Source organism: Oncorhynchus masou, chromosome 13, assembly GCF_036934945.1.
Source record: "Oncorhynchus masou masou isolate Uvic2021 chromosome 13, UVic_Omas_1.1, whole genome shotgun sequence".
NCBI lineage: Eukaryota > Metazoa > Chordata > Actinopteri > Salmoniformes > Salmonidae > Oncorhynchus > Oncorhynchus masou.
In genome coordinates this window covers 80,879,953-80,906,278 of record NC_088224.1, presented here as the reverse complement: position 1 = coordinate 80,906,278, position 26,326 = coordinate 80,879,953, and the positions used below count along the sequence as shown (strand labels likewise).

General features: G+C 42.4%; 1 protein-coding gene across 1 annotated transcript; it reads right to left on the bottom strand.

Annotated features, from left to right (window-relative positions):
• Positions 1-891: 891 nt before the first annotated feature.
• Positions 892-25,951, bottom strand: LOC135553130 (integrin-linked protein kinase). The gene is made up of 13 exons (XM_064985268.1): positions 25,826-25,951; positions 24,062-24,347; positions 5,681-5,846; positions 5,056-5,151; positions 4,858-4,954; positions 4,664-4,747; positions 4,337-4,422; positions 4,048-4,157; positions 3,739-3,866; positions 3,405-3,526; positions 3,158-3,257; positions 2,884-3,014; positions 892-2,751 (listed from the first exon to the last, which is right to left on the bottom strand). The coding sequence occupies exons 2-13, from the start codon at positions 24,148-24,150 to the stop codon at positions 2,602-2,604; spliced, it is 1,359 nt and encodes a 452-aa protein (XP_064841340.1). The 5' UTR covers positions 24,151-24,347; positions 25,826-25,951; the 3' UTR covers positions 892-2,601.
• Positions 25,952-26,326: the final 375 nt, after the last annotated feature.

The following is a 26,326-nucleotide window of genomic DNA, read 5'->3' as shown; positions in this document are numbered from 1 at the left end:
TGCAACATGTAAAGTGTTGGCCCCATGTTTCATGAGCTGAAATGAAAGATTCCAGAAACTTTCCATACAAAAGCTTATTTCTCTCAAAATGTATGCACAAATTTGTTTTCATCCCTGTTAGTGATCATTTCTCCTTTGCCAAAATAATCCATCCACCTGACAGATATGGCATATCAAGAACCTTGTGCTGGTGACAATAAAAAAACAAATCTAAAATGTGCAGTTTTGCCACACAACGCAATGCCAGAGATGTCAAGTTGAGGGAGCGTGCAATTGGTATGCAGGAATTTCCACCACAGTTGTTGCCAGAGAATTAAGTTAATTTCTCTACCATAAGATGCTTTCAATGTCGATTTAGAGAATTTGGCAGTACGTCCAACCGGCTTCACAACCACACCAGCCCAGGACCTGCATATCCAGCTTCTTCACTTGCAGTATCGTCTGAGACCAGCCACCCCGAAAGCTGATGAAACTGAGTATTTCTGACTGTGGGGAAAAACTCATGATTGGCTAGGCCTAGCTGCCCAGTGGGTGGGCCTATGCCCTCCCATGGCTGCGCCCCTGTCCAGTCATATGAAATAAATTCATTAGGCTCTACTTTATGTAAGTTCACAGATTTCTTATATTAACTCAGTAAAATAGTTGCACTTATATTTGTGTTCAGTATAGTAGACCTAATATATTTTTTTTAAAGTCAGATAATTGAGGACAAGCATTTCACTACACCCACAATAATATCTGCTAAATGTGTATGTGACCAATAAAATTTGATTTGACAAACTTTGTAGTAAATGCTGGTAATTCTGCCAGATACTTTCCTGTCTGTGCCTACCTGCATGGATTAACCTCCACTATCATGCACTAGTCTGAGAAAAACACCAAAACAAGATCTTTCGGACTAGATACCAATATTTTTTTTATTCATATACTTATAAATTACATACATTTGTATAAGACATGCTTGGTTTTGACTTTTACCCCAGTGATTTGGCAGAAATAAGCAAGCTGGTGGAGGCACGAAGAACTTATGTTCAAAAACAAATAAGTAAAACATTGACAATAAAGACGGAACTCATATCAGGGCACAACAATGCAGTGAAGTCAAAAAGCAAGCGGAAACAAAGCAACAAGATAGACAATAAGGGGATAACATTAACATTCTGCTATTTCATCTTCACTCGCCTGGGAAAAGTTGAGAATTGCCTCAGGCATAAACATAGCCACAGAATTCAACGAAGATGAGAGTTGAAGAAAACAAATCCCAATGATCTGAGGGCAGAAAATAGTGATAAAATATACCAAACTGTCTGATGCAGTGCACAGAGAGGTATGCTTCCCAGTCGAAAAATGGCATTTGTTTTGGTGTTCAGCAGCATTCGACAGGTGTTTTTTTTCACCTGTTACAGCACACTTCTCTTCCTTGATGCAAGCTGAAGTTTGGTAGCCAAAGACCACGCCCTTTCATCAGTGATTGGTCAACAGGAATTCTTCAATTACATGTTGTCATTCTATGAGAAGTTTTCACACACATTTTGTTAACTTGAGAAATACTGCAACATGCAGCTTAGATGTAAAATTGTGCAACTAAGACCTCAGCAAAAAGGTCAATATTGATTACAGATTCCTTGATTTATGTTAGATTAATTCAGGCAATTTTGAGGAAGTATTATGGCTGTGTTGTTGTACGGCTTCTGATGCGGGCTGAAGTAATATTGACGCTTCTTTCTCGTTTTTCAAACAAATGTCTTGATGAAGTATGCAAGGCACAAACATTCCCGTCGCCTAACCAAGTTATGCTGGGATCAAACCAAACCTAGTATGCGGATGCCTTATAAAGTCAGATACTATACTTCTGACTTCCCACTCAGAGGGCAGTTCCCTCTTTCAACATCCATTGGAATCAAAGATGAACAATTAACACAAAGTAGCGCACGTGTAAAAAGTGGTTCCGCTCATTCCCCTGCACTTCCTGAAGAATACTGGACATGGAAATGCTTTGTTGGATAAATAGTCTAACAGCAGGAGCAGTCCTATAACCCTGTTTGAATACATACTACTTGCACTTGAAACAATAAAGGAAACAAGCCATATATAGTACACACTCAGTTCCACAAGACAAGCTTCAGGATAATACAGCAAGGTGTTGTTTTCGTAAGAGCTTTCATTATCAGGAATAATAGGTTACAGGTCACTTTACAGCGTCTGACCCCTAGTTAGTGACACCTCCTCCAAAGGTAAAGAAAGGAAGCAGTGCGAAAGACAGATTGTCATCCTGACCTCCACAGGTTATTCAGTCACAGAGGCTTGTACTCAGTCCACATGATTAGAACACAGTCGTAAGTGTCAGTTCTTAGCTCCAGCATGGACGCGATAAGACAGTGACGTAGATGAAAGTACTGATAAAAACGTGTCTTGATAAGTCAAGTAAAAATCATAATCAAGAATAGAATAAGTGACTGTCGCCGGTTTCAGAGGCTTAAGTGAGTGACATTGAGGGCAGCGGTAAGTAGTGAGAGTAGGTCGAAGGCACCACTGGGAAGCACCACATCTCTGGATGATATCTGGGGTTTTGCTCTGCTCAAGGCAGAGCAAAAAAGCAGTTCACTTGTCCTGCATTTTCTCTAGGATGGGTACGATCATGTCAAATTTAGGCCTCTTGGCTGGATCTTCGTTCATACAGATCTTCATGAGCTTGCAGATGTGGGGTGAGATGCCCGGAGGAATTGTGGGTCGTAGGCCTTCCAGGGCCACCTGAGGGCAGAACAGAGATAGAACCATGTCAGAGACACTGGGAAGGACAAGACTAAACTGAGACATGTGTTTTGAGATTCCTGTTGTAACGAATCCTATAACTTCCAGCACCCTGAGCTCCAGCGGTCTCACCTTCATGCCAATCTCCATGTTGGAGAGGTCAGCGAAGGGCACCTCCCTGGTCACCAGCTCCCATAGCAACACAGCAAAGCTCCACATGTCTGCTGACCGCCGGTTGATCTCCTCAGGCTTCTTCTGCAGGGCTGCATGGGCACAGGACAGAGAGAAAGATGATTCATTCATAGCTGTAGGAGTTGTATGCCTTCTAGTTACATAAAGCAAATATTTACATTCTCAACGGTGAAAAGCGATAAGCAGAGAAAAAGTTGCTGAGTGTGTAATGTACCTTCAGGGGCTACCCATGCTGGGGAGTACATCCTGCCAGGACACTGGAAGGAGAACTTGACGTCTGACATGCTGATCCTGGCTGTCATGTCCTCGTCGATCTGTCAAGGAATATCAGGGCATTATAACAGTGGGTTTCGAACACAAAGTCAGTCATCTACCAAGGCATAAGAAGCATGAGTGAAACACATGACAACTACAATACATCACTGTAGTGAATGCCATGTTAATGTGAGGTCATCTCTCACCATGACACTCTTGCTGTTGAGAGAGTGCCGCGAGATCATGGGCTCGAGCGTGTGGAGGAAGGCCATCCCACAGGCAATGTCCAAAGCAAACTTCACCGCCTGTGTCTGGTCAACCACAAAGTCTGACAGAAGACAACAGAGCCATGTCAGTCATTTTCACACGTCAGCAACAGCTGTAACATTGTACTCCGTCTCTAGTAACTAGTACAGTAATATGAATTGCTCTCTTCTCCAATACTTAAGCCTGCACTTCCAAAAGACGTCCAGGAATATTCTATGAATCAATGACCTTATTGGAAGTCTTTAGTACAGTGCAGGTTAAGGTAGTACTCACTGGTGCCCTCGTGAAGCACGTTGTAGAGGGAGCCATAGGGCATCCAGTGTGTGATGATGATGGGGTGAGGGGCGGGAGGAGACTGACACGCTCCCAACATGGGCAGCACATTGGGGTGGGAGAATATCCTGGGATGGGCCCGAGGAAGAGGGACAGGGGGGAGGAGACAGACAAATATGCATATAGGATGGGACATATGAGGGACAATCCAGTAAATAAAAAAAGGTACAAGAGGAAGACAGACATGATATCTACACAACAGGAGAAATTACACCTACAATGAACAATAAGCAGGTAAACCGGTATTACCGAAGTTTGGGATACTCCTCATTGAAGTCTCTGCTTTTTCTGGTGGACCAGTCGCGAACCTTCAACACTTTCACCACAACCTCATTCCCCTGCCAGCGGCCTTGCCACAACTAAAGAAGAAAGAAGCATTGAGACAGTTCAGGCATAACCTCCACAATATGACAATATACAGTGTAACTATGCAAAACAAAACCTATGCTGGTGTGAGATTGATCACTTTGTAACATGCCTTATTGTGGACATCAGTAACAGATAAAACAACAGTTATGTAGAAACAACAGCTCCATACCTCTCCAGACTGGTTCTCATTGATCTTAGCCAGGAGGGAGAGCTGTTTGAAGTCAATGCCCGCTGCTTTGTTCAACGTGCCGTTACCTGCACGCATTGACGCACAGAGGACAGAGTTGAAGAGCATAGCTAAAGCCCTAGGCCTGGCAAAAATATCTACTATTTCTGCACAATTTAGCACACTGAAAGGCAGTGGAAATGTCATCAGGCACCTTGGGGACTACCAGAGACCTCAGTGGGACATTTACTGGATATTCATTCCTACAAACTGTACCCTATATTCACTTCTCTTCTTGCTAGTAAATGGCTTTGTGGCTGTGGGACTTACGGGGTCGAGTTCTGGTGGTGCCTTTCCAGAACGTGTCCTTGAAGGGGACCTTGGTCAAACTCTGGCCCAACTTCTCTGCCTTCTCTGAGAGGGGGGCGAACACAAAGCACGCATTGATTAGGTAACAGGGCTAACACACAGATAATAATCACCTTTTTCTTGCCAACATTGCAGAGTAATGGGATGTTGAATACCTTGGAGGGCTTCACGCAGGTGAGGTTTGGCTTTGTCCAGAGGAGTTTCTCCATACTTATTACAGATGTTCACCTGAGCTCCATTAGTCACCAGGTCCTGAGGAAGACAGACATTAATGTAACTCTAGTGGTACAAAAGCTGTTGTTCACACAGAAAACAGAGAGTAGCCAGAGTAGGCCACCAGGGGGCATACTGACCTCAGCCACTAACTCCTGTCCCCAGAAGCAGGCGTAATGCAATGGTGTGTTGCCGTGCTCATTGGCAGTGTTGGTGTCTGCTTTGCACTGGATCAGCTAGGAGACCGAAACACAAGATTAGACACAACAAAAGGCTGTCCAGATCCTGTTTGGATTATATACAGTGATGCTAGTAATCCAACTATGGCAGGCCTGGAAAAGGATATCTCCTGTCTGCTCACACATTCCAGAGGTTATCGTGACATGTCTAATATTAAACCAAATCATAACCATGGTGATGCAGCGCTACCAAACCAGAAACTGTGACTGATGTCAGTCAGCACTGCAACAAGAGCAGACAAATCATAACCATGGTGATGCAGCGCTACCAAACCAGAAACTGTGACTGATGTCAGTCAGCACTGCAACAAGAGCAGACAAGTCTTAACCATGCAGTGACTTGGGGTGTTGGGCAGCCAGCAACTATGGTTTCTTACGTTCCTTCATGGCCTTTAATAGCTGAAGCTATATCAACCTAAAGAGAAGCTGTATCAACCCAATGATATAATTGACATCAAGTGTTTGTAGTAAGTGCAGTGTGTATGTATGTAAGTAGTTTTTGTGCAGTGTCTCCACTCAGCCCCACCTTGCCCACGATGTCTCTGTGGCCGTGGCTGGAGGCCAGGTGCAGGGGCGTGTCATCTCCTCTGTTCATGACGTTGATGCGAGCCCCTCTCATGATGAGCATGTCCACCACGCTGGAGCGGCCTTCCCTGCAGGCCCAGTGGAGAGGACTGAAGCCATGGTCATCCCTGAGGACAGAATAACATCACACCATACTGCTTTCACACCACGGACCGTTTACTACCATCAAGGAGGAAACTACTAGCCCCTGGTCATTTAACAACAACCACCCAACCCTGTCATATAACAGCAGTATAGAACTGAAAGCACCTAGCAGGACTCTGTCTGACTAATGGTGTAGGCCTATCTGGATTCTCAGTACTAAAGGACATGATACTGCTACCTACAGCATAGCCTTGTTCATAACTGAGAGGTAAGCAAAAACTCCCTGTGCCTGCTTGGCCTAATGGCTTATAGAAGCATGAAGTGCCTTTAAGTAAGCCTAAGCCTATCTAGTTAAAACAGAAGAGTTTGGCAGTAGGCAGGGGAATGCAGTGCAGCAATGCACAGCTGTGAGCAAAGAACAGAGAAATGGTGAAAACAGATGATCATGACTGATAGTGAAATTCTGTCAACATCCAGCCAGGAAACAGGAACTGAATATGAACTCAGCCTGCCCTGCAGTCAGTCACAGAGCAACAGAGGAGATGTGCTGCTGGCAGTGGCAACCCGTCCCACTCTGCCTTAGTCACATTGACAGAAACACATGTTAGGACAGTGGCCCGACAGGACAGGAGTGACACCTCATGACAGCGTCCCCGCGATGACCTTAACAACCATAACAGTGACAATGACAGTCAGACAGAGGGGCAAGAGAGCAGGGTTAGTGCGTTCAATCCGATTGGACGTTTGGTACGTTGCGTGACGCTTTGTACTGAACAACATGTTTCTCCAAAGCTTTCACAGGAACGGTTTAACTGAAAATGTCACATTTTTCTTTTTCATACTGAACCCAGCCCAGGCAGAGAATGTGTGCATGAAAAGGAAAGTAGAAATGTGGACAAACAGAGCTGGCCGGCGTATGGTAGAGGCAGTGGGGACACACCGAGAGCTGGCCGGCGTATGGTAGAGGCAGTGGGGACACACCGAGAGCTGGCCGGCGTATGGTAGAGAGGCAGTGGGGACACACCGAGAGCTGGCCGGCATATGGTAGAGAGGCAGTGGGGACACAACAAGAGCTGGCCCGGCGTATGGTAGAGAGGCAGTGGGGACACACCGAGAGCTGGCCGGCGTATGGTAGAGAGGCAGTGGGGACACACCGAGAGCTGGCCGGCGTATGGTAGAGAGGCAGTGGGGACACACCGAGAGCTGGCCGGCGTATGGTAGAGGCAGTGGGGACACACCGAGAGCTGGCCGGCGTATGGTAGAGGCAGTGGGGACACACCGAGAGCTGGCCGGCGTATGGTAGAGGCAGTGGGGACACACCGAGAGCTGGCCGGCGTATGGTAGAGGCAGTGGGGACACACCGAGAGCTGGCCGGCGTATGGTAGAGGCAGTGGGGACACACCGAGAGCTGGCCGGCGTATGGTAGAGAGGCAGTGGGGACACACCGAGAGCTGGCCGGCGTATGGTAGAGAGGCAGTGGGGACACACCGAGAGCTGGCCGGCGTATGGTAGAGAGGACACACCGAGAGCTGGCCGGCGTATGGTAGAGGCAGTGGGGACACACCGAGAGCTGGCCGGCGTGGTAGGCCTGATCACCAACAACGACAAGACAGCCTATAGGAAGGTCAGAGACTTGGCCGTGTGGTGCCAGGACAACAGTCTCTCCCTCAACGTGATAAAGATGATGATCGTGGACTACAGGAAAGAGAGGACCGAGCACGCCTCCATTCTCATCGATGGGGCTGCAGTGGAGCAGGTTGAGAGCTTCAAGTTCCTTGGTGTCCACATCAACAAACGAACATGGTCCAAGCACACCAAGACAGTTATGAAGAGGGCACAACAAAGCCTATTCCCCCTCAGGAGACTAAAAGGATTTGTCATGGGTCCTCAGATCCTCAAAAGGTTCTACAGCTGAACCATCCTGACTCGTTGCATCACTGCCTGGTTTGGCAACTGCTCGGCCTCCAACCGCAAGGCACTACAGAAAGTAGTGCGAATGGCCCAGTACATCACTGGGGCCAAGCTTCCTGACATCCAGGACCTCTAATACCAGGCGGTGTCAGAGGAAGGCCCTAAAATGTGTCAAAGACCCCAGCCACCCTAGTCAAAGACTAGTCTCTCTGCTACCGCACGGCAAGCAGCACCGGAGCACCAAGTCTAGGTCCAAGAAGCTTCTAAACAGCTTCTACCCCCAAGCCGTAAGACTCCTGACATCTATTCAAAATGGCTACCCAGACTATTTGCATTGCCCCCCCCCCCTTTTTACAGTGCTGCTACTCTGTTATCATCTATGCATAGTCACTTTAATAACGCTACCTACATGTACATATTTCCTCAATTACCTCGACTAACCGGTACCTCCATGTATATAGTCACGCTATTGTCATTTTACTGCTGCTCTTTAATTACTTGTTACTTTTATTTCTTATGTTTTTTTTTAACGGCATTCTTGGTTAAGGGCTCGTAAGTAAGCATTTCACTGTAAGGTCAACACCTGTTGTATTCAGCGCACGTGACTACTAAATTTGATTTGGTATAGTAGTGAGGCAGTGGGGACAGACAGAGCTGGCTGGCGTATAGTAGTGAGGCAGTGGGGACAGACAAAGCTGGCTGGCGTATAGTAGTGAGGCAGTGGGGGCAGACAGAGCTGGCTGGCGTATAGTAGTGAGGCAGTGGGGGCAGACAGCTGGCTGGCGTATAGTAGTGAGGCAGTGGGGACAGACAGAGCAAGCTGGCGTATAGTAGTGAGGCAGTGGGGACAGACAGAGCTGGCTGGCGTATAGTAGTGAGGCAGTGGGGGCAGAGAGAGCTGGCTGGCGTATAGTAGTGAGGCAGTGGGGACAGAGCTGGATGACGTATAGTAGTGAGGCAGTGGGGACAGACAGAGCAAGCTGGCGTATAGTAGTGAGGCAGTGGGGGCAGAGAGAGCTGGCTGGCGTATAGTAGTGAGGCAGTGGGGGCAGACAGCTGGCTGGCGTATAGTAGTGAGGCAGTGGGGACAGACAGAGCTGGCTGGCGTATAGTAGTGAGGCAGTGGGGACAGAGAGCTGGCTGGCGTATAGTAGTGAGGCAGTCACGAAAGAGGGACTAAAAGAACAACAGGACAAGCATTCTCTGCAGGCCTTATAAGGGTCGGGGAGACTTCCTTCACCAGGGGCACACACACACACACACACACACACACACACACACACACACACGACTCCCCAGCTGCTATGTGTTATGTCATGCTGCATTTCTCAGGCCTCTGCTGCTTTATCCTGTCACTGGCCTTCATCACCTCAGCCCCCCTCCACTCCAGATAGTTCCTGCACACGCCAAAACTTCTCCACTACCCTCCCGTCTACCACAAGCTCCCTCCCGCTTTCCTTCTCTCTCTCACAGCCTGTCAACAAATGGAGAGGAATTTGACGATGAAATTTTCCATTCTCCACTCATTCCTGAATGTCAGAAGAATTCCATAGGGCACTGATGTGCTTATGATTTGTGCCAAGATGTGTGACGCTCTGTGTATAAATTAAATCATGCTGCACTTGCTAGAAACACGACAGTGAGAGAAAAGTGCTGAATGTTTCGATCTGGAAGTTGAGAACTGAGGGGGTATTGTGATGAAAACAGCCCCCTTTATGTGTTCCAGGGAAAACAGCATCAATGAGGCCCACAGAGACCCTGCCTCCCCGAACACACACCATCCAGAAACCTGGGTGGATGACCTGTAGATGTGCTCAGAACAGATTTAGCCCAATGTACTCATACAGCAGCCCTCTCCAGCAGACAATGATATCAAGTAGGACAGTAATTGTAAATCAATAATCCCAGCAGAGTTCATTCAGGATGAATACTAAGGCTGTACAATATGGGCCCCAAAAATTCTAATTGCAATTTGTTTTCACCAAATATTGCAATTTGACACACAATATGAAGCAAAACACTTAGATGAACTGTTGGAATCAAAGAAATGTAATGACTTGTATTAAGAAGTAAAGTGGAAAGCAGCATCGTTCTAGTTTGGAACAATCGGTTGACCACATTTGACATAACAGAACAGCATGCACATTTATATTGAATCTTAACAGCGGGGAGGAGGACCCGCACTCTTTGAGTGACAGGGGGCGGAGCTTGGTGTGTGTGGGAAGCAGCCACAAGGAGAAGAAACAGAGTAAACAATAAATGGAGATGCATTTCAAAATATTGCATGCGATATGGATATTGAGCGTCAATATTACGATTTCAATGTGAATTTGATTAATTGTGCGACCATAGTAAATACAGGCCATTTAAAGCGACCTATCAACCACTCAGTTGGTCACTAAAGAGAGCAGCGGTGTAGTGGTGCTTGGAGAAATGGGTATACTCAAATTTAACAAAACATTTACCAATTTGCCCACCAGGCAAAGATAACCCCCATGAAAAATGTAATGCGAAATAGTGACATTCCCTCTGAATGACCTAAAATGATCAATCAAACATTGGTCTTTCACAGTAAGGACAACCCAAGCTGTAAAAAGAGTCAACTGAGCCAGAAATTCACAGGTTTCAGATTCTTTTTTCCCCCAGTCACTTTTTTTAATAGAAAAAAACATAAATTCTGTTGTCAAAGTCCGTAACAATGCTTAAACCACAACAACACTTGAGGTCTGTAGTTAGTTACCCTTTAATTCCAGTGCACAGGCACCTAGAACTGTTGTTGGGTTAATAAGGTTTCTCTAGCACATGACATGGAGGTTGCTAAACAAATGGCCACTGGAATGATGCAAATAATCATGGCGTCTTTGTAGCTCGTTAACATTTAATTGAGGTTTTTCGGAAAGCCTTCCCCTCTACCTGAAGACTGTTAGGCCCATCATTAGCATTGCTATATTTTTACTGTTCCTTAATTGTTTGAAATCTGGACGTTTCACTTGATATTATGAGGCATGTCTTAATTAACTTGTTTCAAAGTACCCTATTGCCCAAATCCCACCATAGAAACATGGAGGCAATAATTTGATAAAGGCTTCCTCATATGCATTCTCTTGTTCTAGGACCATGCCCCAGGACTACCTGACATGATGACTCCTTGCTGTCCCCAGTCCACCTGGCCGTGCTGCTGCTCCAGTTTCTGCCTTATTATTATTATTCGACCATGCTGGTCATTTATGAACATTTGAACATCTTGGCCATGTTCTGTTATAATCTCTACCCAGCACAGTCAGAAGAGGACTGGCCACCCCACATAGCCTGGTTCCTCTCTAGGTTTCTTCCAAGGTTTTGGCCTTTCTAGGGAGTTTTTCCTAACCACCGTGCTTCTACACCTGCATTGCTTGCTGTTTGGGGTTTTAGGCTGGGTTTCTGTACAGCACTTTGAGATATCAGCTGATGTACGAAGGGCTAAATAAATAAATTTGATTTGAAATTTGATTCTATTGGTTTTCTAAATTCTTTGTCTAGAAGCCAAAGCCATTATTCCTAGTGTTCCATCATAAGAGCTCTCCTCTAAATTTCTAACAGATATTTCCATCTCTGTCCATGAAACTGCTCACATAAACAGTGCGCATTTTAGAAAGGTCTTTTCCCACAAATTGCATTTTGGAACTTTCACACGTATACCAGTGGCGGATTGTGCCGTTTAAGTTGAGGGAGGACGATTATTTTTCTCTCTTCATGAGCATGGCCTTATTACTATTACAGCATATTGGATGACTGTGATTCATATTCCATTCACCCAGTTCAATTTAACAGCAGTAGGTTTAGGCTACTCCATGATACTCTAATTTTCCTTATACCCATCATGAGGTAGCTACAGCCTAGACTATGAATGAAAGTTTACTAGGTGCACAGGTCGAGAGAAGATTGAGGTGACACATGGACAGACAGTGACACATTCAATAACGCCTCGCACACTCTTGCCTGTATCTAGCTGATCTAGGGTGTAATCATTAGTCCAAACAGCTGCATAAGAGTTTCTATTATACAAATATAGAAATGTTTAACACCATTTCATTCACTTCCATTGAAGATTTTTTTATTTATTTCCCCAACAGAATCAGCAGAATGAATACACCCTTGAGCACACATAGCAGCCACGTTGTGTTCCTTCTTGCATCTATGTGCTCGCCTCTTATGACCCTTTCCCTTCGTTTGTGGACATCAAATGCACAACACATCAGTTGTTTTAACAGGCCAAACAAATAAATCAATTCCAAGCCTAACCATATGAGGTCGACCGATTATGATTTTTCAACGCTGATACCGATTATTGGAGGACCAAACAAAGCCGATACCGATTAATAGGCCAATTTGTGTTTCGTTTTTATAATTATGACAATTACAACACTGAATGAACACTTAACTTAATACATCAATAAAATCAATTTAGCCTCAAATAAATAAACATGTTCAATTTGGTTTAAATAATGCAAAAACAAAGTGTTGGAGAAGAAATTTAAAGTGCAATATGTGCCATGGAAAAAAGCTAACGTTTAAGTTCCTTGCTCAGAACATCAGAAAGCTGGTGGTTCCTTTTAACACGAGTCTTCAATATTCCCAAGTAAGAAGTTTTAGGTTGTAGTTATTGTAGGAATTATGACTATTTCTCTCTATACCATTTGCATTTCATATACCTTGGACTATTGCTTGAAGTATTGCGAAGAGCTGCTGGCAAAACGCACAAAAGTGGTGTTTGAATGAATGCTTACGAGCCTGCTGGTGCCTACCATCGCTCAGTCAGACTGCTCTATCAAATCATATACTTAATTATAACATAACACACAGAAATACGAGCCTTAGGTCATTAATATGGCCAAATCCGGAAACTATCATTTCGAAAACAAAAACGTTTATTCTTTCAGTGAAATATGGAACCGTTCCGTAACGGATGGCATCCCTAAGGCTAAATATTGCTGTTACATTCCACAACCTTAAATGTCATAATTACGTAAAATTCTGGCAAATTAGTTTGCAATGAGCCCCAACTGTTGCATATACCCTGGCTCTGTGTGCAATGAACGCAAGAGAAGTGACACAATTTCACCTGGTTAATATTGCCTGCTAACCTGGATTTCTTTTAGCTAAATATGACGGTTTAAAAATATATACTTCGTTGTATTGATTTTAAGAAAGGCATTGATGTTGATGGCTTGGTACACGTTGGAGCAATGACAGTCCTTTTTCGCGAAAGCGCACCGCATCGATTATATGCAACACAGGACACGCTAGATATCTAGTAATATCGTCAACCATGTGTCGTTGACTAGTGATTATGATTGACTGTTTAATAAGAGAAGTTTAATGCTAGCTAGCAACTTACCTTGGCTTCTTACTGCATTCGCGTAACAAACAGGTTCCTCGTGAGGCAGGTGGTTAGAGCATTGGACTAGTTAACCGTAGGGTTGCAAGATTGAATCCCTGAGCTGACAAAGTGAAAATGTCATTCTGCCCCTGAACAAGGCAGTTAACCCACCGTTCCTAGGCCGCCATTGAAAATAAGAATGTGTTCTTAAACCTGTTAGAGCTAGGGCTACTTTTTTCAACATTTTGTTAAAAATCGCACAACATTTCAACGTCCTGCTACTCATGCCAGGAATATAGTATATGCATATGATTAGTATGTGTGGATAGAAAACACTCTGAAGTTCCTAAAACTGGTTAAACCACGGCTGTGACGATAACAGAACGTGTGTCTCGGGGAAAATCCCAAGGAAAACTGATCACCCAAAAGAAAAAAAATATCAATGCGCCAGTTGCCTGTATTGTCTATGGGAAGAGAAAATAGATGGCTCCCAGTTGACAATTCCTACAGCTTCCACACGATGTCTCCAGTCTTGGCAATTGGTGTGACGTTATTCCTTGGTTCAACGAAGAAGAGGCACTTCCTGTCATCGCTGCATCACAAAGGAAGTTTTGGTAGAGAGAATATCGACCATCATCTCAAGACTTAATGCTATTGAATACAGATCGCCCTGTGATGAATTCAATCGCGTATTAACGTTTACTAATACCTAAAGTTGGATTACAAAAGTAGTTTGAAGTGTTTTGTCAAAGTTTATAGGCAACTTTTTTAATTTTAAAAAATAACGTTGCGTTTAGAAACTGTGTTTTTCCTGGATCACACAGTCTTCATAAATTGACATTTTGGGTATACAAGGACCGATTTAATCGGAAAAAAGACCCAATTGTGATGTTTATGGGACATATAGGAGTGCCAACAAAGAAGCTCGTCAAAGGTAATGAATGTTTTATATTTTATTTCTGCGTTTTGTGTAGCGCCGGCTACGCTAATTCTTTTGTTTACGTCCCCTTCGGGTATTTCGGGGTGTTGCATGCTATCAGATAGATTCTCATGCTTTCACCGAAAAGCATTTTAAAAATCTGACTTGTTGGCTAGATTCACAACGAGTGTAGCTTGAATTGAGTACCCTGCAAGTGTGTTTTAATGAACGTTTGAGTTTTAACGAGTGCTATTAGCATTTGGCGTAGTGCATTTGCATTTATTGTTGGCAAGGTGGGACGCTAGCGCGTCGGGTTGCCCAGAGAGGTTGACTGACTTGTAAAAATAAATGTAATTATTTTTTTATTTTTTTTAAATGTGCCAAAATTGGCGTCCAAAAATACCTATTTCCAATTGTTATGAAAACTTGAAATCGACCCCAATTAAACTGCCATTCCGATTAATCGGTCGACCTCTAAACCATATCCTAACTGCTATACACAACTTACATCGTTGACACCATATTACCTAAGGTCAACATAGCAGGTTAGTTCTATTAGCTACAAACACACAGTAATGTTACAGAGTAGAGGTCGACCAATTAATTAGTGCCGATTTCAAGTTCTCACAACATTCGGAAATCGGTATTTTTGGGCGCCGATTTCAGATTATTTTTTAAATGTTTACATTTTTTTATACCTTTTATTTAACTAGGCAAGTCAGTCAAGAACACATTCTTATTCTCAATGACTGCCTAGGAACTGTGGGATTTTCACCTTGTCAGCTCAGGGGTTCCAATCTTGCAACCGCACAGTTATCCAGTCCAACGCTCTAACCATTGCACTCCACGAGTAGCCTGCCTGTTACGTGAATGTAGTAGAAGCCAAAGTAAATTGCTAGCAAGCATTACTTATCTTATCTTATAACTAGTGATTATGATTGTTTCTTATAACTACTGATCCAGTTTAGCAGGCAATATTAACCAGGTGAAATTGTGTAATTTCTCTTGCGTTTATTGCACGCAGAGTCAGGGTATATGCAACAGTTTGGGCTGCCTTGCTCATTGCGAACTAATTTCCCAGAATGTTACATAATTATGACATACATTGAAGGTTGTACAATGTAACAACAATATTTAGACTTAGGGATGCCACCCGTTAGATAAAATACCGAACGGTTCCATATTTCACTGAAATAATAAATGGTATATGAAATACAAATGGTATTGAGAGAAAGTCCTATAAATACTATATTAACTACAACCTAAAACTTCTTACCTTGAAATATTGAAGTTATGTTAAAAGGAACCATCAACTTTCATATGTTCTCATATTCTGAGCAAGGAACTTAAACGTCAGCTTTTTTTACATGGCACATATTGCACTTTTACTTTCTTCCCCAACACTTTGTTTTTGCATTATTTAAACCAAATTGAACATGTTTCATAATTTATTTGAAGCTAAATTGATTTTATTGATGTTTTATATTAAGTTAAAATAAGTGTTAATTCAGTATTGTTGTAATTGTCATTATTACAAGTTGATTTTTTTTTTATAAAATCGGCTGATTAATCGTATCGGCTTCGTTTGGTCCTCCAATAATCGGTATTGAAAAATCATAATCGGTCGACCTCTATTGCAGAGTACAGTCAGTAAGCGTTTAGCACTTACACCACCGGTAATAAATTAGTAAAACCAAAAACGTACCATGATTTGGAAGAGTTCCAGTGTTGTGTTGGATAGTCATAGCCTGCTAGCTAACATAGCATCCCTCTGTTTGAGAAAGGTGTTTGAGTAAGCTAAACTAGCTAGCTGCATTTGCTAGCTAAGTAAGTGAAACTGGAAAAATAGACAAAATCTCTCTTCTCCTTCATTTCGGAAGAAATTCATTTTTAAAAACTGTTCAACTATTGTATTCATCTCTCAGAGTCAACAACTCACCACATTTAATGAACTGCAGTTCTAGCTAGCTGTAGCTTATGCTGGGGCGGCAGGCTAGCCTAGTGGTTAGAGCGTTGGACTAGTAACCGGAAGGTTGCGAGTTCAAACCCCCAAGCTGACAAGGTACAAATCTGTCGTTCGGCCCCTGAACAAGCAGTTAACCCACTGTTCCCAGGCCGTCATTGAAAATAAGAATGTGTTTCTAACTGACTTGCCTGGTTAAATAAAGGTCAAATAAAAAATAATTTTAAAAAATGCTTTCAGTACTAGCTTCATTCTCAGATCCTTTGATTGGGTGCACAACATGTCAGTTCATGCTGCTAGATGTTCGAGGACATCCTCCAGAAATTGTCATAATTTCGGTGTAAGTCTATGGAAAGGGGTGAGAACCATTAACCTCCTAGGTTTTGTATTGAAATCAATGTACCCAGTGGAGGATGGAAGCTAGCTGTCCTCCGGCTACACCATGGTGCTAACCTACAGTGTTGAAGGTCTACAGTAGCTTCATTGCAAAAGTGTTTTATCTATTATTTGGTGACATTAATATATTTAGTAGTTCTCTAAAAAGGATAACTTTTAAAATGTTTCACAATTATATTTTATTCACCCTTCCTCCTTTGAGGAGCATCTACTGACGTAGATCTACCGCCGTGTGCCCATTTCTATGCCTAAAATGTTAAGAACCATTAACATTTTAAGATAAACATTCTGATTGGTTCCATCAGTCTTAATTGTTACGGTGTGTGGGGATTAAGTAGTGAGTATTCTCAATGTCAATTGAAGAATACATGGGTATACAGCGTATACCCTCCACTACACCACTGCAGGAGATATTATTTCACAGAAAATAATGCTTGTTTAGTTGTCTGAGTTGAGTGACAAAGTAGATTACTGCCCTCTAAGGTCTCTTCGTTGAGCAGAGCAGCCCAAGCAGAGCCGTTGCTATGGATACTCAGAGCCGCAATAAGCAGAGTGCATGCAGAGGAGAAGCTAACGGATTTACTAAAAGGAAGTTATTTCTGATTTCGCCCTGACCCAGGCCAATGAATCAGTCAGTGGAGCCAGGAGTGGGGGTGTCTCCAACCTTTCCCAGCAAGGTTGCCCAGGCCAGGGGGCTTCAGAGGTGCTTTCTCCTGCCTGTCCCGCCCCTCCCAACCCCCTGGGTGGGGTTATTTCAGGCAGTTCCACCTGCCAACAGGGCTCAGATTTGTAGACTGAAGAGCCCCATCTACACCCCGTCTGTCTCTATGCTGAGCTCACTGTGAGATCATATGACTCACATCAATAGGCTGATACGGATTTACTCTTTCACACTAGTCTATTTGCACACTCGAAAACACACAAGAAACACGCCATCCACACAGCCACAGAAAAGAGAGTCAAGCTACCAATTAAAGAGGTATGACCTTGATTTGAGAAATCTCATACTTGTTTTGTGTCTGACTGTAGCCTACAGTAGGATTGGTTGCAGCTGGCTCCAGTGGGAGCTGGGAAGGCCCAGAGTATACAGCTGGCTCTACAGTACACACCCCAGTCCCGGGCCATCCCCTCTCACACAGACGTAACGTTAGTGGTCTTGGAGGGTCACCAACCTATGTGATCTGCCCAGTCAGAGGCTAGGTGGGTGAACAATATTTACCAACCTCCCCTGGGGAATTAAATATAAACAGCATTCTCCATGACCATACACAACCCACCCTGCCTCCTCACCAAACAAGGAGCCTCTAACTCATTACCATGGTATATCACAGCACTGAATATAGACTGGAGGTCGACCGATTAATCGGAATGGCCGATTAATTAGGGCCGATATCAAGTATTCGTAAAAATCGAAAATCTGTATTTTGGGGCGCCGATTGCAGATATATATTTTTTTTATCTTTATTTAACCTGTTGAAACTCCCCATCCCGGATCCGGGATCGTGACTAAAGCCTCAGGCTCATTAGCATAACGCAACGTTAACGATTTCTGAAAATCGCAAATAAAATTAAAATAATGCGTTTGCTCTCAAGCTTAGCCTTTTCTTAACAACACTGTCATCTCAGATTTTCAAAATATGCTTTTGAACCATAGAAATTGACTAATTTGTGTAAGAGTATGCAAAGCTAGCATAGCATTTTGTGTAGCATGTAGCACGCAACATTTTCACAAAAGCCAGATAACCAAATAAATAAAATCATTAACTTTGAAGAGCTTCGGATGTTTTCAATGAGGAGACTCTCAGTTACATAGCAAATGTGCAGTTTTTCAAAAAAATATTATTTGTGTAGGACAAATCGCTCCGTTTTGTTCACGTTTGGCTATGAAAAAACCCTGTTTACAGTTATAGCCTGAAGCTCATTAGCATAATGTAACGTTAACGATTTCTGAAAATCGCAAATAAAATGAAAATAATGCATCTGCTCTCAAGCTTAGCCTTTTCTTAACAACACTGTCATCTCAGATTTTCAAAATATGCTTTTGAACCATAGAAATTGACTAATTTGTGTAAGAGTATGCAAAGCTAGCAATGCATTTTGAATAACATGTAGCACGCAACATTTTCACAAAAACCAGATAACCAAATAAATAAAATCATTTACCTTTGAAGAGCTCCTGATTTTTTCAATGAGGAGACTCTCAGTTACACACCAATGCGCAGTGTTTCCTGAAAGCGTCTGTGTGTAGGAGAAATCGTTCCGTTTTCTACATTGCGCAGGGCTAATGAAACGAACCGAAAATGCAGTCACCTACAACGTAAAACTTTTTCCGGATTAACTACATAATATCGACCGAAACATGGCAAACGTTGTTTGGAATCAGTCCTCAAGGTGTTTTTTCACATATCTCTTCATTGACATGCAGTTCGTGGAAGCTTGCTTTACTCTCTGTATTGTTTGGAAAAATACTGGCAGGTGACTTTTGCGCACCAATTTCGGCGCAGGACACCGGGCGGACACGTGGTAAATGTGGTCTCTTATGGTCAATCTTCCAATGATCTGCCTACAAATACGTCACAATGCTGCAGACACCTTGGGGAAACGACAGAAAGGGCAGACTCATTCCTCTTGCGTTCACAGCCATATAAGGAGATCATGACAAACAGAGCCTCAAAAATCCTTGTCATTTCCTGGATGCCATCTCATCTTGGTTTTGCCTGAAGCTCACGTTAAAGGGCACGCACAGAGAAGATCTTTGTATTTCTGGACACGTCAGAGTGTTTTCTTTCGAACAGTAGCAATTATATGCATAGTCGAGCATCTTTTTGTGACAAAATATCTTGTTTAAAACGGGAACGTTTTTCTTCCAAAAATGAAATTGCGCCCCTAGAGTTTCAACAGGTTAACTAGGCAATTCAATTAAGAACACATTCTTATTTTCAATGACGGCCTAGGGACGGTGGGTTAATGGCCTTGTTTATTTTCACCTTGTCAGCTCGGGGGATCCAATCTTACAGATAACTAGTCCAACGCAATAACGACCTGTCTCTCTCTCGTTGCACTCCACAAGGAGACTGCCTGTTACGTGAATGCAGTAAGCCAAGGTAAGTTGCTAGCTAGCATTAAACTTATAAAAAACTATCATAATCACTAGTTAACTACACATGGTTGATGATATTACTAGATATTATCTAGCGTGTCCTGCGTTGCATATAATCTGACTAAGTATACAAGTATCGGACTGAGCGATGGTAGTCAGAAGCAGGCCTGTAAGCATTCATTCAAACAGCACTTTCGTGAGTTGCCAGCAGCTCTTCGTTGTGCGTCAAGCATTGCGCTGTTTATGACTTCAAGCCTATCAACTCCCGAGATGAGTCTGGTGTAACCGAAGTGAAATGGCTAGCTTGTTCGCGCGCACAAATAGCGTTTCAAACGTCACTCGCTCTGAGCCTTCTAGTAGTTGTTCCCCTTGCTCTTCATGGGTAACCGCTGCGTCGATGGTGGATGTTGTTGTGTTGCTGGTTCGAGCCCAGTCCTATAATAACTACAATCTAAAACTTCTTACCTGGGAATATTGAAGACTCATGTTAAAAGGAACCACCAGCTTTCATATGTTCTCATGTTCTGAGCAAGGAACTGAAACGTTAGCTTTCTTACATAGCAGATATTGCACTTTTACTTTCTTCTCCAACACTTCGTCTTTGCATTATTTAAACCAAATTGAACATGTTTCATTATTTATTTGAGGCTAAATAGATTGTAATAATGTATTATATTAAGTTAAAATAAGTGTTCATTCAGTATTGTTGTAATTGTCATTATTAAACTTTTTTTTATTTTTTTTGGCCGATTAAATCGGTATCGGCTTTTTTGGTCCTACAATAATCTGTATCAGCGTTGAAAAATTATAAAAATCAGTCGACCTCTAATATAGGCCTAATGACAGCTTTTTACCTACAGCAGAAATCTACAGAAGTAGTCAGCTAGACTAGAGAAGAAATTAAAGCAAGAATCCTTAACATGAATTATACTTCTTGAATGTGCTTTGACTATACTACGCCTCCAGCCATGGTTCACACTCCTTTGCCACCCAGCAAACTGGCGGAACAGTCCACAACACAAACAAGGTATTTTCAAGAGTGGGGAGTCGCATTTGTAATGTTCTGGTGTCGGCTTTTTCTATGCGAAGTGGACCAAATACACTGACCGTCTGAAAAACCTGCGTTTACACAGGCAGCTCTATTCTGGTCTTTTGACAAATTGATCAGCTCTTTTGCCAATAATTGGTCAAAAGATAGGAATTGGGCTGCCTGTGTAAATGTAGCCAATATTATCTTTAAGAGCCTCAATCTTCAGTGTAGGAATATTCTCAAATGTTCAATTACAGTTTCAGTTAAAATCAGAGATGGGTATAAGAGAAAATAAAAAGTAGTATGATAGAGTTGGCCTAAATGAAAGATTCAAATTCAAGAAATAGCCTTATGCTGCATTTAAAAAAAGTGTCACTCATTTGCGTACGTTTGTAATTAGCTGGTCCATCGTGAGGAAATGTTGAGGGGACCATCTAATACAACTGGGAGAGGAGTACAGGAAACAGAAGAATGATTGAGAGGAAGATGTTATGGCTCTGCCTGTGCATTCCTTCTGCAAAAACTCACAAACTACATTTCATCCATAGTCAAGTAATTCTGTATAAAAGAAAAAACAATTGCTGTGATGGAAATAGGAAGTTTCGGTACAATTTTATAAATGGCGACAGAATTTGTTCGTTCAACATGGAGGGATCATTGTGTCTGTAAATCTCATCATGCAAAAAAAGGCGGTGGAAAGAGCTTTATGCACAAATAGATTAACCAACATCAACTACATTATATGGAATTGTTTTAACAAGGGCAAACCAAGGAACATTTTACAATTTGATATTGAATTAAGACACCTTGAAGAATATAAAAAATATATAAGTGAAAAACATTGTGTTTGCTTTACTTTACAAATGCATTGAATAACAGATTCACAACATGGAACATTTTGTCCCCCAACAAAATCTAAAGGAAGTGTGTTCTGAAGTGTCTGTCCTATATCTGACAGGAAAGATCAGGAAACCTTTCCATTTATTTAATGTGTTTTTAACCCTTTATTTTTGGCACTAAAAGGTCTCCATATGTACTTCCATTCATTTTTTCAGCTGGTACCAGGGACCTTCAGACAGAGTTGTTTTATTACGCTAATTAGACTTCTGCGGGGGCGTGAACATCGACCTTAGGGGCTTAAGATAACATTTTAGAGGCCCACATCTTGGCATTGTAGAAAAATCTTGCCAATTTAAAACCAATTTGCAGCTACTCTACAAATGTCTTCATGGAGCAGAGATAATTGTTTGCCTTTTAAAAACAAATTTACTGCAATTTCATGCAGTTTGCCATGGATAAAAAATACAATAATGCTAAAGTCTATTTTAGCAATTGTTGGTTCTCAAAGATTATTCAAAGAAATATATAGGTCCATCATCTTTTCTACATACTGTATATATGTTTTTAGTCATTTACGTTTGCACAGAAAGCATTTTACCGTCCCGGAAATGTATTTTAAAAAATTATACATTTTTAACTGTTTGTACTTAAGTGTCCCGAAATCCACAAGCGGCCAACACAAGGATTTCAATGGCAGAAAAATCCTTGCACACACTAAGGCTGTGTTTGCCCAGGCAGCCGAGTTCTGATCTTTTTTCCACTAATTGTACTTTTGACCAATTACATCAGAGATTTTTCAAAGCTGATCTGATTGGTCAGAAGACCAACTAGTGAAAAAAAGAGATCAGAAATGTGCTGCCTGTCTACATGCTGCCTAACACACGTTTGCACCCTACGTCCAGCCCACAACAATTCCCTGGTTTACACCTCCCCCTTTCTCTTGCTCATTTTTGCCGTGTTATTCCTTGTAAGGGAATTCAGCATTCCACTACGGTCCTTGTCTCATATTTACATTTGTGCATTATCCACACGGACAAACGAGCTCACAATCACCTTCACTAAACCATCAATGAGAACGTGTGGGATAGGAATATATAGGATATGGTGGGATTCAACAGGGTGGATGTGGGTGTTTGTACAGTCAGCTATAAAACCCATGTAATCACAGTTATTGCAGGGGCTGAAAGGCCCAGTAGGGATGTGTTTCTCCCATTGGGAAAATATACATCAACATAACAACACAAGTGGGACTTGACAGGCAATCGGCTAATGGAGAATGGTCACACGTGTTAGGTTGGCCGTGCAAACTCACAAATACAATAGATCCATGCATGTGTATCCCATCGGCTACTTACAGTGAAGTACACACAATAGTATGAACGCAAAACTAAAATGAAACAATGAACGCTGGTAAATAAAATCTATGCATAGTGCTCTGTAATGTCTAAGCAAGGTAAGCAAGGTAATCAACAACAATCAAGCCTCTGCATGAGACTGAGAAAAGCAGCTTCAGACAGCATGCCCTGGGGGCAGCAACTGTGTCTCTCTATAGTTCTGAATGCAAGAGACAACAGGCCTGATATAGGACAGATGAGGTTAACATTTTTTTGTATATTTTCTTTTAAGTCACCTTCCTCCAGAAATGTCTGAGATCCAGCAGTTGCACCAAGGATACATACAGGAGAGGCCAGGACGCATGATGTAGCCTGCTTTGTAAGGCTGTATTTTTTTCCACAATTGGCCTTTTGACCAATCACAGATTTTTTCACATGGGATATTTTTCTGAGTTGATCTGACTGGTCAAATGACTGAAAAAAAAAGTTAGAATTGGGCTGCCTGTCTAAACGCAGCCTAATGGACCTCCAAATGCAACCATTAGAGCAAGGCTATAGCTTTGCAGTCTACAATAGTCAAATGAAAACAGCCACATAAACAAGCTAAGGCAGGAAACACCCATTATTTTTTATTTATCTTCTCTCTGTCTTTGCCCAGTAACCTGATATAAATGGCAAGCCAAACAAATGTTCAGGGCAGTGCACATTTCCAAGACATTTGCCATCCTTGGCTTCATTTTAAGTTCACATACCAAGCCAAGTCACATGTTCAGAAAGAAGTGGATTCAAATCTCAGGTCACAATCACACAGAGTTGGGGAGTCGGGCTGGCTAGGAGTCCAGCAACCCTCAACAACAACCACATCAAAAGAAAGACAATAACAGTGCAATTACCCAGCAATGTTACCCATCAGCTTTTGATGTACTAGTAAACCAATACACATTCATGTCCTCTCATTGTACATGGGATGGTGTGGTGGGTATCTGTACATTCCTGGAAGTTTTCCCCATTTCAGCTGTGTGGAACTAATTGTATGCACAACTCAAGGGTCATAACATCACAGGGGATTGGCAAAGAAAAGATGTAAAAGTATTAATTGCCAATATCTGAACCCATTGAATGACTCCACCAAGCAACTGCATCATTTGTGTATTACACTATAGAATAATGACTGAGCAGTCCAACATTTGGATGTGATATCCTATTTTAACATTGAAGAGTGTCCAATAGAGACATGGCTTCCTGATAGCGGGTCACAAGCTCCTGCCTACATGCATGATTGTGAGACTTGATACTGATAGCAGGTGAATTAATATCCTTGTACGTGCAATTCAACATCTGACACAAAAATGTTTATGTAAAAAAAGGAGCTGATAAGTTACTCACCCCTGATTGAGGTCATTCTCTGTGTTGTCCAACCACAGGCGAACAGCTACTGCGTTGCCTTCCCGGCACTGGGTAAAAATATCATCCATGATAGCTCACTCTGCTTCTTCTGCTAACTTACACTCACACTCAGAGATGTTGATGGGACTGGGATACACAAGGGAGGCAGCCAAAGGAATTCAGGGGTGGCCTGGAGTGCATTCGTCCCTTAGCAAGGAGACAACAGCTACAGTCAGGGACACTGACAGGAGACGTTCAGCTACACTGGAGTTCCAGTGACACAATCCTGAAAAGACAAACACGAGAAGAAGTATGATGCTCGACGAACGGAACTACAGACAAAGATTCCTCGCAGTTCTTAAATACATTCTAAAACATGACAGTGAACACTGTTCCGATGACCAACCAATGTAATCTATAGACTAAAAACTTTGACGAGGTCACAGCAGGCTTTCAGGGCCCCCATTAGTTTCACAGCACAAGGATTGTCTAGTTGCACTGCAACAGGAGACCTCTCAGGCATTGGGCAATCCAGTCAAACTCTGAATCAACTGCATTGGGTGTGCAGTCAAGCCAAGTTGTTTGTGATTTACCTAATGCAGTGTTCCCCAAATGCTGGGTGCACGTTTTGGTTATTACCCTAACACTACACAGCGGATTCAAATTATAAAACTTTGATGATTAGTTGAATCAGCGGTGTACTGTGCTAGGGCAAAAACCAAAACGATTACCGAGTTTGGGATACCCTGACCTAATGCCTGGTCGTGACTCACACCTTGACAAACTCTGCAGTAATCCACTACTCGGAGTGGAGTTAAAACCCTGTTTGAACAATTTTCTGAAGGCTTCTCAGGGCTCGAGCACAAACTGCACACACTTTCATTTTGGGTTTAGTGAAGACTGATATGAAATTCATAGATTAATTTATTTGTAAAGTCAAGCAATGGTCATATTAGTGCTATTGGTAGATATTATCGTACATGCACAGATAAATAGCCCATGAGACCCCATGGCATGAGCAGTGGCTGTCAGGGAGCATTCCACATTACATTTGACTTGCTAATCGCATAAAACTAATTAATTTATAGTACCTGACAGTTAGTTAGAGCAAATGTTCTTGCTAGGGTTCTTTCCCAAAATACAATTGCTAGTTAGCTATAGCCATTTAGGTAGTTAGCCTAGTAGTTAGTGACGAATGATATATTTGAGATTAATTCAAATAACTCTGCTGTGTAAATTACTGTGTTGAAGCAAAGTGTATTATTGTGTAAAAAATAATGTACAAAGAGTACAAATACTGTATCTACCATTGTAGACACTGACAACAGCAACAATCAGGAATCATTGGCCAAAGGCAGCCCATCATGAATGTCATATCTAGTTACAAACGTTATACTAAGTTAGCTGGCCCGCTACTCCTACTATAGTACAGTACCTGGCTTTCGAGCTAGTTTGATAGTTAGCGTTACTTAGCAGCAGTTTTGAATACTGATAATAGGCTGTTTTCAGTCCACAGTTATACTGTGGCTAGTTACTGCACTAGGTACTTAACCTTGTTCATCAACCATTTATACTTAGTTACATTATCAAGCCCCGTAAGGAGGGAAAACAGTTGGAGCCGTTTTTCCGCCTCTTCTTTTTCTTCGACTTCAGACCGGACGCCTGAAGCTAGCAATCTCGATAGCAAACAAACCAAATACATATTATGATTTCTAAGTGTGAATATACATCAGCGTAAAAAAAAGACAACTGAATTGAACTTACCCTATGGATTCAACAGGCTATATTATCACACAGAAAGAGTTAGCTGGATTGGGATTGAAGCAGATTGTCTACGTCCCCCCAGCGTCCACACCCTGACCGTAGTTTTACGTGGGAGGAAAAATATTTGCCCTCGTCCACTACCAAATTACCCATACTAGCGCCCTCTATCGGAAAACAGCCACTTCTTTCCTGTGTGAAGATTCATTTCCGTTCCTCCAGGGCACGTTTTTCTCTCAGGTTTTAATGACACCTTTATTCTCGGTTTAGCTGTATATTTTCATTTCACCGAACCCAACATGACAACAAACATGTCCATTAAGAAGTCTCTGCTGGGGGGCTCCAACTGTGGTGAAGACGAGAGAATGAGGAGAGGACAGTGAAAGTACCCTCCAGACTTAATGATGAAAAGTTTTTTTGGCTGTGGCCATGCATCTTGGATGGTGATTCAAAGATAGTAGGAAGTTCTACGCTTTGAGAATAAGTGCTGAGGTATGTAATAAA

What these genes read in the sequence shown, in the direction of transcription:
- LOC135553130 (XM_064985268.1), bottom strand. Translation starts at nt 24,150, where the DNA reads ATGGATGATATTTTTACCCAGTGCCGGGAAGGCAACGCAGTAGCTGTT. An exon ending in GAGAATGACCTCAATCAGGG is followed by an intron (nt 5,847 to 24,061) that starts GTGAGTAACTTA and finishes TTCTGTCCTCAG; the next exon opens with GGATGACCATGGCTTCAGTC. An exon ending in ACATGGAGATTGGCATGAAG is followed by an intron (nt 2,752 to 2,883) that starts GTGAGACCGCTG and finishes TTCTGCCCTCAG; the next exon opens with GTGGCCCTGGAAGGCCTACG.